This window comes from Phalacrocorax carbo, chromosome Z (genome assembly GCF_963921805.1).
Source record: "Phalacrocorax carbo chromosome Z, bPhaCar2.1, whole genome shotgun sequence".
Taxonomy (NCBI): Eukaryota; Metazoa; Chordata; class Aves; order Suliformes; family Phalacrocoracidae; genus Phalacrocorax; species Phalacrocorax carbo.
In genome coordinates this window covers 25737784-25750989 of record NC_087548.1, presented here as the reverse complement: position 1 = coordinate 25750989, position 13206 = coordinate 25737784, and the positions used below count along the sequence as shown (strand labels likewise).

The 13206-nt window shown below is 40.3% G+C and overlaps 1 protein-coding gene across 3 annotated transcripts in view; it reads right to left on the bottom strand.

Moving 5' to 3' along the window:
* Positions 1-13206, bottom strand: part of MAST4 (microtubule associated serine/threonine kinase family member 4) — a 314534-nt gene that overhangs the window by 201848 nt on the left and 99480 nt on the right. The window contains exon 1 of one of the 3 annotated variants that reach the window (XM_064438316.1): positions 7506-7597. The exons of 1 other annotated variant lie outside the window; for it this stretch is intronic. In XM_064438316.1, the coding sequence (XP_064294386.1) occupies positions 7506-7544 (39 nt within the window). In that variant the 5' untranslated portion in view covers positions 7545-7597. Of the gene's footprint in view, positions 1-7505; positions 7598-13206 lie in introns of those variants that run through there. One more of the 3 variants, XM_064438318.1, reaches the window with a different exon arrangement.

Sequence of the window (13206 nt, the reverse complement as noted above, 5' to 3'; positions counted from 1 at the left end):
TCTGACTGCTGAATTCCCTAATGTACCCACTGAACTTGTGTACAACTAGGCTTTTTTAGAGCAGCTGCAATGGTATCCTTCTTGTGGCATAATTTAAAGCAAAGACATAAAATACATTAACCAACCTTTCACATCAAAGAACTCAAAACAGAAGTTAATGCAAGCACACACTTAATATACTTTTTACCACGTCTCCCTTGCTTCTCACATAGGAAGAGAAAGTAACATTGAGGTATAGGAGAGGAATCTGCATTTGTTGAAGAGCATCTTCAGATACATTGCTGTATTTGATACAGCATCACTTATCTGTAGAAAAGACCAAGAACATTCAAATACACAAAACATAAGCGCATTTGAAATTCTAGCTTTCTGGGGCCAAAACACTGTCAAAAGAATTGTAACAGAACATTTATCTCCACACAATGTGCGCACTTTAATACACCATACAGGTAGCTATTCTAAAAAACTACCAGGTTCCAGACAGCTGAAAATGGAATTCAGGAAAGCAAATTGCTTGGTTACAGGAACTACTGGTTACCAATAATGCCACAAGCCCCATCTTTTAACTAAGGACTTTAAGATTGTGGGTTTGATTACTTAAACATTTTCTTGAAATTTGATCACTTGAAATTTTTTCTTTTACAGCACCTACACAAACATGAACTTTTTGGTATAGTGCTGCTGAACTGGATCTCCTATTTCTGACAATAAAGCTTAAAAAACCCAATCTCTTGGTACTTTTCAGTGCAATTGTTCCCTTGCTTTTACACAGTATCTTGGCTGGGGAGGATACCCAGGTGTCAGAGAAGTGTTATTTAATATCCCTATGAAACTAAGCCAACTATATATAAAAAAACTAAGGAATTTCAAAAAGGACAAACTACTCCAAACATAACATGCTCTGTAGAAACTCGGAGTTTAGCACCTTAAGTCTCTGAAGAGCGCGCTTCTTCAGGACACAGACACTGACTGCAACTATCCTTTCTATCTCTAATCCCAGTTGCTGCATGCCACAGTGGAGTGCTAAACTTGAGAACTAAAGTCAAGGCGGACTTGAATGAAGCGGCAGGGGGAATCCAAGAGGAATAAAAGAGACCAAGTAATTGAGTAAGATTGAAGATTATGTGCGTTGTTGACAGGAAAAAAATGTTGTTCTGGTTTACGTCAGATGAAGCAAGGATCCCATAGAGAATAGAGTTAGGTTTGCAGAAGTAGTTTGTGCTATATGTAAAAGGGAAAAAGTAAAGCCAAGAAAACAAAATTAAAACAAATTATGAAATTGCAGTTTTGAGTGTTTTGCTTTGTGATCATAATGATAATTTATGGACCTTTATGGATTTTTAATGTTCAGATGGATAACTGGCATTGCTATAAGGAAAAAAGTTTACTACTTCAATCCAGCAGGAAAAGGAATTAATAGCATCTCAAAGCCTGTGGGCAATTTTGATAAAACACCTAACTTAAGAAATGGAAAACTTAAGATTTTCAAAGCAAATGCAGTGTATCAGTAGGTGAAAATAAATCTAATCAAGCATATACTAAATTGTACTTTGAAATTATGTTAAACATGACACATGAAGTAGCACCACAGACAAAACCCCATCAAACTCAAATGAGGCATCTTACAAAAAATTTCAAAAAGAAAACACAGAAAACTACTAGTTTCGTTAGTTGTGACAAAGTGAGTAAAAACCAATGCTAACAAAACCATTTGTCAAATCAAGATCTACCCATGGAATTAAAAAAGAAAAAAGAAACAAAACTCATTTCAATCAGAAGTTACTATCCTTCATGCAGATACTATTCCTATTATTACTAATCAGGCAAAAAAAAAAAAAAAAGGCAAAAAAAAAAAACCACCCACAAAAAGATTTTGGGGATGACTGACTCAGAAACAGGAGTTACAGAGGACTCCAAGGCTAGTTTTCTTTCTGACTTTTTGAACACAACCAAGCTCAGTTCAAATCACTACAGATTCTACCACGGAGCTCGCTGAAGGATATGACAGGAAGGAATTGTTAAGTTTGTGCTTTGCCTTCCAAACCTAATAGAAAACAGTCAGTCAGCTTTGTGACATATTGTAGACATTATCAAGAAACTTTACTGCAATCATCAGAAGGCATTACTGAGGACTCCAATATGGTCTACAGGCACCAAGTGTGGCCCCATGTCAAATATTTTAGCTCTGAATACAGCAGGGGTCTATTTTTTTTTCCTCATTTCTGATTTTAGACCCTGAAATAAAGTGACCATAATACCAAGAGAAGCAAAGATAGAAGTTTAACTCTTTCAGAAAAGCTTTCACAGCTTAAATAATAGCTAAATATATGTCTGACACAAAGCCTTTTAGAGGACCTGACAAACATGTAACAATGCATGAATGCCTGGAAAATAGAGGTGAATTAACTGATCAAGAGATTGTACACTCTATTAGGCCTGTAGAAGCGACAGCTAATGAGGAGAGGAAAAGTGTTCTTTACATCAGTGTCCCTTCTCTGAGAGCCTAGTCCTTTGATTTCTAAAGGCAGTTATCACTGCCTATCACTATTTAAGCAAAGAAAACATCTATTCTAATCTGCACATCCCTACCCCTACAACAAAAATAGATTTAAAATGCCCTGTCTCTTACAGCAGTGCCCAGAATAACTTAAAAATAAAACTCTATCAGGAAAAAATTTAGTAATTTACAAAGAGTATAAAAATTGGGTGGGTTTTTTATTTTTTTAAACATTTTACGTCCATACCTGCTGCTCATTCAAACACCTCATAAAACGAAAGAGCAAGTGTCACCATTTAAGTAGTTCTGAGCATTATTTTGCAGATGCAGCCCCTGAGGGAAGACTATATTAGACAGGACTGGACACAAATACTAAGCAGAGGATGAACACAGTTCGTAGTCACACAGCTATTCCCACACAACACGGGAAAACATATATCCCACTTTCTTCTCAACTGATTAATCTGAATCTACTGGAAACTGCAAATGCAAAGACTTATTTTAATCATTCTCTGGTTCCACACCCTCCACAGACTTTTTCTTCCACACACTCACCGAAAGGCAGAGACACATATCAGACCTGATTCACAACTACACAATGCCTCTTTCATACTGTAAATTCACTGCCACCAGTACTGAAACACCAGCAGAGAGAATGGATCAGGTCCTTCTTGCCTAGTGGGAGGAGAACACTGTTGTACACAGCATTCAAATCAGTGAAAATTATGAAGAACCTTTGCGGAACCTCATCTATAAGACTGACTCTTCCACCCTTGCTCTTCAGTTTGCAACAGAGGCCAAAGTCTAATTAATAATCTCCAGCTTTTATCATCATTTTTATCTCAGCAGACCACCCCAAGAACATATTCCCAAGCATGAACTGCAACCACAGAAGAGCCAGTTATAGTGTCCCTATTTCCTCTCCTCTTCTATGGAGTGTGGCTTCCCAGCTGGCCCTTCTACTTCACACATCAATTTTCAGTACTTCAGAAAAAACTATTTTCATGAAGCCTCCCACCCCAAAGAAAATTGCACCTGTTTAGGGGCCACAAATAAGGCCATTTTTCCCTCAGAAATTATTTCCTTTCTGTCAGATTTCTCAGAATGTATTTTCAGGTAAGCCGTTAAGCAAGAACTTGGAAAAATCTATAAGGGTTTCACTTTTTGCAAAGGTCTGGACATTCTATGTACCAAATTTCAAAATTCTTGCCTACAAAAGCCAATGGTTTTCCTGTACTGGAGAAGGAGGAAACAAGTAGTCAAGGCTACATAATGACTGTGCCCCTTTTTCTAGAAATATAAGGAATTAGTATAAACTGACTCCTCCATTCCGCCGAAATAGCAACACTCCATTTACAACACATTTCACTTACACTGCTTGTTTCCTACATTCCTACATTGCTACAGCAATGAGTCGGACTTTTGTGATTAAATTCTCACCACACACACCCCGCAATCAATGCAAGAAGTAGAGTATTAGAAGATTTTCAACTGGATTTTCCATGCAATGCAGTCATCCTGGATTTGAAGAATGTGAAAATTTTCCAGCATTTACAAAAAAATATACCTAGAGACAAGAAAACAAACACAGCATTTTCTCTGACATTTGGGAGGTTTCACGTATAGCTGATTTCTCCACTGTTGGTCAATTCCTTTACAAGCCTAATTAAAAAATCTCATGTAATTACCCCAAGATTTACAGGACTCTGCTTACCAGCCACTTAGAGGCAGAACTGAAATTAGCAAAAGCAAAAGGGAAGGCCCAAAGCATCCAGCACATCTGTTCGACAAAGAGAAAGCTTCATCAGCTCTGGAAGCATAACTGAAGTTGGCAGCATCTGGTAGTAAGATTTCTCCAGTCTCTTACAGACTGAAGGAAATGCGTGACCTGTACACACCATCACATGGGTTTGGACTCTTTGATTTAAAGCAGTATAAAACACATTGCTCAGATGAACAACTACTAGACAAATTCATTGAAGAGAGATGAAACATAGGCTGTTAGCAGAATGCAGTCAAGAACTGTGATGACAAATATGCAAGTAGTTAGCTGTTTTAATTTTTTTAACTTTTTTTCTAGAAATACTTATTTCAATCCATGCTAAATTATACTCAGCATTTTTAAAAGTTGAAAGAAATGGTCAACTTTCTCCTGATGATTCTTACAAATAAAACATGTTCTTTGTAATGAGAGCTTCAGAATCTGCTCATGAAAAGGGAGCACATACTACAGATTAAAAAGCTTTTATTTTTCTATGCACATAAGTAACTGGACATAAAGGAAGAGGTTACAGTAAGATGAAACAGATGTACATATTCAGGATGGAACAAATTAAAGGCTCATTTTCTCCGTGTGAGCACCACAAAAACCTTCCACATATCAATCCAAAACAAGATTTATCCAAGTCTACATATTTACTTAAGGCTTATATTTTGAGATTCAATTCAAGCTGCTTCCTGGCTTTTTTTAAACACAGCATGATGGTACATGGCCTTAAATACAGCTACATCAGGTCCCCATCTAAAAGGATATTGTTTGTGTCCCCTGTAAATCAAGCTTTGAAGCAAATTGTGTAAAAACAGAAAAAAAAAGAGCAGTTGCACCAAGTTGGCTTTTAATTTAGGCATGTGCTGTCTCCCATTATATGACTGGTTTACTTTAAATACACCTTCACCTAAGAAAGCACTGAGCTTTTAAGCAGATTTACCTGCTTTTATCATTTCTACTTCTAACCAGAAGAACTTACAAAGCCATATGAAGGAAAGTTAGCCGACTTTTTATTGAAGATCACAGGTATTTCAGAACCACCTTAACAGGGAATTTTTTTTTTTTTTAAATCTCTTTCGGAATATTCTCAGTAGCCTTTAAAGGAAAGTATCAATAACATATGAAAAAGAAGAGGGGACAAAAGATACATGGATTACTCCCACAGAACATAATGGCAGGACAATTTTTTAGGGGGTTTTTAATGGTAAGAACATGTACTATTACTATAAAATAACTAACTCATCCCTTTGGGATGTACTATAAAAAGCAAATGTCAGCCAAAGAGACAACTCGGAGACTTCATCTAACGCGCGTTTACTAATAAGAATTAAACAAGGGCTATGCTGCTTGTCACATGTCATATCATCTGCTTTCCAGCTCACAAATTCATCATACTAGTCTCTAGGCTAGTTGCATGTACAACAGAGGGGCAAGAGGACAATATGAAGACAGATTCAATTAAGGGTCTAACGAACAACCTCAGTGTAAATAGGATTCCTCTCCCTCCATCTTTCTCTAGATGACAGCACTCAATCTTGAACACTTTTGACCATTAGCTATTTTTCTCCACCATAGAACCAGGTTCTAACGACAGTCATGGGGTACACATCTTTAAAAGCAGTTTATTACTGCATACACTGCAAGTGTGAATTGGTCTTTCTGGTACTGGGATTATTTGGTATATAGCTTTTAATACTCTTAAGTGGCCATGTCAGCATATATAGAAGGAAGCAAGCAGTCTTTGAAATATTCCTGGTATTCATTCAAAACTACTTTGTTAAAGTTACAGAAGATAAAACAACAACAACAAAAAAGCCCTACCTCAAAAACAATATTTGCTCAACTCAACAATAGGCTTTCACATTAAGGTTTAAGTTACCCCTTAATCAGCACAGGCTGCTGTTCAATTCTTGTCAAAAGGCAGAAATCCGGTTTACACACTACTCAATGGATTACAGCAGGTTTAGCAGGAGGAAATCCAGTTTTGCTCTGACGGTCTACCTCCTGAAACTTTTAAATCCTCTCCTGTAAAAGCTGTCATCAGCAGTCCCAACCTGCAGCCTGAGACTCTCCTTCCCAGTTTACAATCAGTTAACAGAAAATAGTTAGGATTTAAGGACTAAATAAAATCTCACAATCTGTTTCTGGAAGTTACTCGCTTTCCACAGGCAAATGCCATCACACTAAAAGTTAAAAAAAGCTAACGGATTCTTAAAAGACTAAGAAGCCCCAGAGGGTTTTAGGACTTCTCTATGCTATGTAACAACATGGGCTATGTATTCTACTTCTCTTCACCTGTCTAATAGGAATTGTTACACTTGGTCAGCACTGAGTTGAAAGCGCTGATCGATCAAAGGGCATGCTTCTGAAAAGTTCAGAAATGTACAAGTTCGGTGCATTTTAAACACTAAAAGCAATTTGACGTTACTTAAGAATAACGATACCAAATGTAAGGAGGCTTTCCTCTTCACCCTCCTCCCATTGAAACACTGCGGATGTAAAGGAAAACAAAAGAAAGGAAGTACATTCAGCGCCGAGAGCGACTTGAGCAAAGGGGCTTTCTAAACAATGGGCCAGAATGATGTAGTCTGAGGTGGTGCTCCATTTTGGTGAAACAGTAAAAAAGTAACTACACCCTATACTCGACTGTTGTCACATGCTGTTTATTAATACACTTTCCGCCAGAGAGAAATCACCTGAGCGCTTAACAACTTATCCTAAACGAGTATAGCGCTCGAGCCCAGAGTTCAGACAACACACGGTACCAGCATTTTGCCAAAAATCCACTCGCAGTTTGGGAAACATAATTTTCTTGAGTTCATGAACGCCCGCGGGAAAGTCCGCCCGAAGCCGGCTGGCAGCGGCTGCGCTCCCCCTCGCTCCTCTGCAAAGTGCGCCGCCACCGCCCGCAGAGCCGCCACCGGAACTTTCTCCCCCGAGGAACGTCCACTTCTCCCACCCTCGAGGCGCCGCGGAGGGGGCGCACGAGCCCGCACGGCACCCGCCGCTCCCGCCTCGCCGCCGCCCCAGGCAGCGCACGGGCTGACCCCTCGCCGCCCGCCCGTTGGGGCCAACGGTGGCGCCGTTCCGCAGCACGAACCGCCCCGCCCGCCCAGAGGTGTCCCCTCACCGCCGGCCCTGCCAGCACGCCTCCGCGCCTCACGGCAGGTGAGGGCAACTTCGAAACTGTGGGGAGGCGAGGGGCCGCCCCCGCGGGCACCGCCCACCCGCCGCCCCTACCTGCAGCCCCCGTCTCCGCAGGATGCCCGGCTCGTCCATACCGCCGCCGCCGCTCTCGGTCCGCCCGCCCGCCCGCCGTCCTCAGTCCGCCCGCTGCCCGGCCATGCCGGACTGCCCCGCGCCCGCGCGCCGCTCCGCATCCCCGGGGCAGCTGCTCGGCGCTGACATCACGGCTGCGCCGATTGGCGCCGCCGGGCCACGTGACCCGGCGAGTTGTGCAGCCCGGCAACTTCGGCGCGCGGCGGCGGGGCAGCCCCGCGCGCGGCGACCGGCGGGACCGGTGCGGCACCGGCACTGGACCCGCCCCGGCCCTCGCCCCGCCCCGGGCAGCCGGGGAGGCCAGGGGTGGGGGAGGGGATCCGGGTCCGCCGGTGGCCCCACGGCGCAGCCAGATCGGCCCCCCTTCATCCCCGGCCGGTGTCAAAATAGAGGTTAAAAAAATTGCTTAAAGGCAGTCATGAGGGGGGGTGTTACCCCATGGTATTCAGATAAGCGGTCAGGATATAGCATTCCCATCAGGTGTGATTTCACAGTCTTTCAGCTTGTTTACCTTGCTCCGTCTCGTTTTCTTTCAATTCAAGGCAGGCAAGAGATGAATAATAAGTTTTCGTTTACTTGCAAATGCGATAGCAGTAACACGCTATAATAGCACTTTGTAAGAAATTACGGGATTTCCCATTGGAGGCGGCTGAGGAACCGCGGACAGAGGACAGACTCGGGCCCCAGGGGTGCAGGAAACCACAGCCGCCAGGCCGGGCTCTGACCTTGGGGATGTCGTCCAAGTGCCTCGCATCAGCTCAGCTGATGTGGCTGGAGCCAGGAGGAATCCTCTCCATCAAAACTGCGTGCTGAATCGAAAAGGTTACGTCTGAAAACAGATTCTAAGGAAGATAAAGGTATTGGACTTTCCTTATCAGCTAAGCTGCTGGTTAAACAAATCATTGATTCCCCCCCTAGAGGCTGTCATCACACTGTTAGCCATGGTATCTACTGATTAGGCTATGTCATTAAAAATACCTTTTGAGATTTAGGAACCCAGTAACTGAGTAAAATCGATTGCATTTTATGTTCAAAAGCAATATTGCATCTGTTTGTAGATTTACACAGGGAAGTCTTGTCAAATACTAAATATCAAGGAAAACAGCTCCATAAATCACCTATGTATTTTCCAGCTAGGAATCCTCATCTGATCTTACTTAAAATTAGGAAGTCTTCACATGATAAAATTTGAAGGCAAAGCATGCTTCCCTCTGTACAAAGCCAAAAGCATAAAAACTAAACAGGCTGCCAGAAACTGTAAACACAAATTGAACACAGAAGATGAGTATTCCTGCTGCAAACATTTAAAAAATGGCACCAATTACATTTCAGCTTTTCTTTGCATAATTAAACTCATTACTTCAACAACTGAGCCGTTGCTTTACCTCGAGCTAACATCCTGATTACATGGCGTTAAGGAATTTTTCAGTTTCAAATGTCTAATTCTATGGAAGAAGCCACAACACATAACAGCAGAATCCATCTGTAGGAATACCTGTGCTTTACTTGCAAAATACAGGTATACCTGCAGATAGCCAATTCTAATATATGTGTATTCTTTTTCCACTGAAAACAATGCACCTCAAACCACTTCTAGAGAGCTGCAAGCAGGAAGGGAAAGGTACATTTCTTACTAAAGGTTATAAATAGAGATAAAAATCAAGGTTAGTATTCACCCATTAACAGTCTAAGACGAGGGTTATGACAATCACACCTTCAAATCTAGTATGAAAAAAATATTGATTTCCTGTCAGATTGAATCATTTTGAGAAGTGGTCCATGTACATTCCATAGTAGTAAAACCTGCTAACGGCAAAAGCATTTCGAACAAAAAAAAAAAAAAAAAAAAAAAAGAAGGATGGCTGAAAGGCTAACACTGAGCAATAACAGCTTATCTGAAGAACAGAGAAACAAAAGGCTGCTGTATTTGGGGCCCCCCTCATGGTTTTCTTCACATGACTGAAATGCATTAACATCATCACTTTACACTTTTTACAATAAAAGAAAAAAAATTTCAGCACTCTTGCTAAGCTACATTCCTCTAAGACCTCTAACTGTATTCCTTTAAAAAACAGCCAATTTTTATCAGTTACACAGTGACATAATGGGACATGTTTCCCCTTCCCAGTCTCTCTGCGTCTCCAGCTCCAAATGCATCCGTAACATCAGATCAATGGCTTGAACTTAGCCATTACTGATTTCAGCTACAGGAACAGCGCTGTATTTCAGTTGAGAAAGAAAGGAGAAGCTCGTAGTGACCAAAACTCCAGTTCTACAACAAGGAGACAAGAACATCAAACACACCAATAGATTTATAGATTTGTAGGCCACAAGGCAGCATTGTGACCATCAAATCTGACCTCCTCTGAAACAAAGGCTACTCAACTCTCCTAAATTAATTTACTTTTGAAGTATAACGTCTCTTTAAACAGCATGTTGAACCTGGTGAAAACTTCTTTACTTCACAGAATCAAACTGAAAAGCAACTAGATCCCTCACCTCTGTGAAACAAAGGGGAAACAGAGTTGCATTAAAGGTACACAGGTATCTTCCTTGGGTTCCTCCCCATACTCCTCTTTCCCCATTTCCACTTCAAAATGTCATCTTTTCTTTCTTATTTGTTAACACTTTAAACCTTTCTCCCAGTCTCACCCAAGTGCCCTCACATTCTCTCTTTTCTGTATTTTTCTGTTTCCAAAGACAACACAGGCAAATTATTAACAATTTAAATGCTGCTCTTCGGTTTCCAGCAAGGACAGCAAACGTGAATTTGAGGCAATAGCCAAAGATTGTCAGATTTCAAGGGTGAGAAGCAAAACCTTACCATTTGTCTCTCATGACACACTACAGGTTTCAGCTGCAAGCATGTTTGCGTTTATATACCCACTCTAAACATGCACTTACACAAGTTTTATTTTAATCACTGAAATACAAAACCTCCTAATGCACAATTTATCAGTTCCTTTAAAAGTAAATAATACTGAAATGTAAGCTGGTTTTATTCCAACAATCATTTCAGCATATCTAACTATACATAACTGATTAATGTAGACGTATGAACTAGAAGTGTTCCATCTAGCTGAGAGGTCTATAGAGCATGAAAAACTCTATGAATTCATTACATGAACAACAACAGCATAAAAATGTCATACCACCAAGTAATATATCACTGACAGGCACAGATGCAAAAGGTCCACAACATAACAAACCATCTCAAGGATCACAGAAGTAATAATTATGTACATAGACAATTTACCAAAAGAATTATAAGCAGGCAAAGCAAAGATGTCACCTTGTCGTGATTTCAGCTGGGATAGAGTTAATTTTCTTCATAGTAGCTAGTATGGGGCTATGTTCTGGATTTCTGCTGAAAACAGTGTTGATAATGTGGAGGTATTTTAGTTGTTGGAGTTTTTCAGCTCCCCATGCTCTCATCTTCAGCTCCCATGCTGGGAGGGACACAGCCAGGACAGCTGACCCCAACTGACTAAAGGGATATCCCACACCATATAACATCATGCTCAGCATATAAAGCTGGGGGAAGAAGAAGGAAGGACGAGGATGTTCAGAGTTATGGTGTTTGTCTTCCCAAATAAGCATTAGGTGTGATGGAGCCCTGCTTTCCTGGAGATGGCTGAACACCTGCCTACTCATGGGAAGTAGTAAACAAACTCGTTTTGCTTTGCTTGCACACACGGTTTTTGCTTTACCTATGAAACTGATTTTATCTCAACCCACAAAAATTTTCTGACTTTTACCCTTCTGATTCTCTCCTCCATCCCACCAGAGAGGAGTAAGCAAGTGGCTGATGGGGGTTGGTTGCTGACTGAGGCATGAAGAAACTTTTGAACTACAAAACAGGGTACAAGTATTACTTTGCTTTGCAAGAAGCCGAAGATCATTGCTAAAGCTACCTAAATAACAATGGACAGCAGGAGAATGAAAGAAAGAGAAGAGTGCCTTCCAGTGGAAGTTGAGATTCATCAAGTAGAAAAGTACAAAACCACCTTTCAATGAAAAGTGCATTCACTGCCAATTCTAAAAGTGGCATTTTCCTAAGGTAATGCTGCAATATCAGAAGGTACTGAAAGGCAGAGGTTTGCAGCCAACACAAGCTCAGTGTCAACTGAATCTTCTCCCAAACTGAATCTTTTTAAATATTACCAAAGATGCATCTGTATGTTTAAAATAGCATAAAGCACGATATTTTTGCCTGGAGGCTTTCATTACTTTTCAGCTTATTATTTCAGTAATATTACCATCAAAACCATGACAGACAAGATCGTGGTATTGAAAAAGCTGTGCTTTAGAAGGAAAATAATGAAATATAGACACACTCTTTGGAATATTTTAACAATAGCATCCTTATATACATATGAAATAGCAAACTGCCTCACAGATTCCTTCACGTCACTTGTAGCTGAAACGCACACTCCAGATGTACACGCACCACAAAACCAGCACATGTATACAGACTATGAAGGAGGAAACTTTTTTCCCCATCAGGGAAGGCAAAATTATTTTAAGAAAGGTGATAAATAATCTCAACTTCTTCCAAAATCTTTCTCACCTATAAATGCAGCATTTTACTTGATTAAATATAAAGGATGTTTCAGAATTAGTTCAGAGACATACCCTAAGCACATATTTATTTAAAGCAGAAAAGAAGCATGGTAGCAGATATTTTTCAGGACAATTACACAAATTCAGAGAATTTATTTCCTCATTCAACTGTTATTTTTTGCATTAATCAAATTCCCTCACTTAGTCCATCAGTCAATATTTTTTTCTAAGAGAATTCAGAAATTATTGTGATTACTGAAATCACCTAATTAAAAGATAAAACCTGACCACATGAAAATATACATGAATATGTAACTACAGTTTTACAATGCAGATTTGATTTCATTTCAATTTTATGTATACACCTATCCCATGTGCAGCTGCCACTTCCATTCTACACATGGTGGCAGCATAAGATAAATCATATTTATTATGCACCATGGAACAACTCACTTATACTCTGCGCCCTGAATTTATCTCTCTCAGGGCTATTTCTTATACCTTAAATACAGCATCAGATCATCATAATTGAGTTTTTAAGGTAATTATTTTCTTCCCAAATGTGAAAAATCCAATGCTTAGAATAGATAACAAGCAATGCAGTAATTACCTTATACTCTGATAACTTGCAATCCAAAAGAATAGGAACCTTTTTTCCCCAGCACTGGTAAAAAGGGAGCTTTTCGTTGTATTTTTGTCCACTGATAAGCTATTCAAGTGACTGCTAGTAGAAAAACTAGATTTTTTAAGTGCTATGTTTTCAGAAGTCCAGGTAAGTGGACACTGTAGATACCTGTTTTAACAAGTATAGGAATTGAAAAATACAGCAGTGTTTAACAGTAATTGTTATGCAGCCTTTATCTAAGCACATTAGAGAAGAGAGAAACAACTAGAGCATACCAGAGTGTGCCCTGTTGGATGCTGTAGTTATAATGGTTTCGAAACAAACTCTTTTGCATGTGTGAAAATGGCAAACAGAAGCAGTGCAACTGGCCAACCACTCGCATGTCCACGCACCGCGCACACTCACAAAAATTCATGCATCAAACCAGACCTAACCTCTGTAGCTGAGTCAGATCTTCATCCACATCTTTTCTAT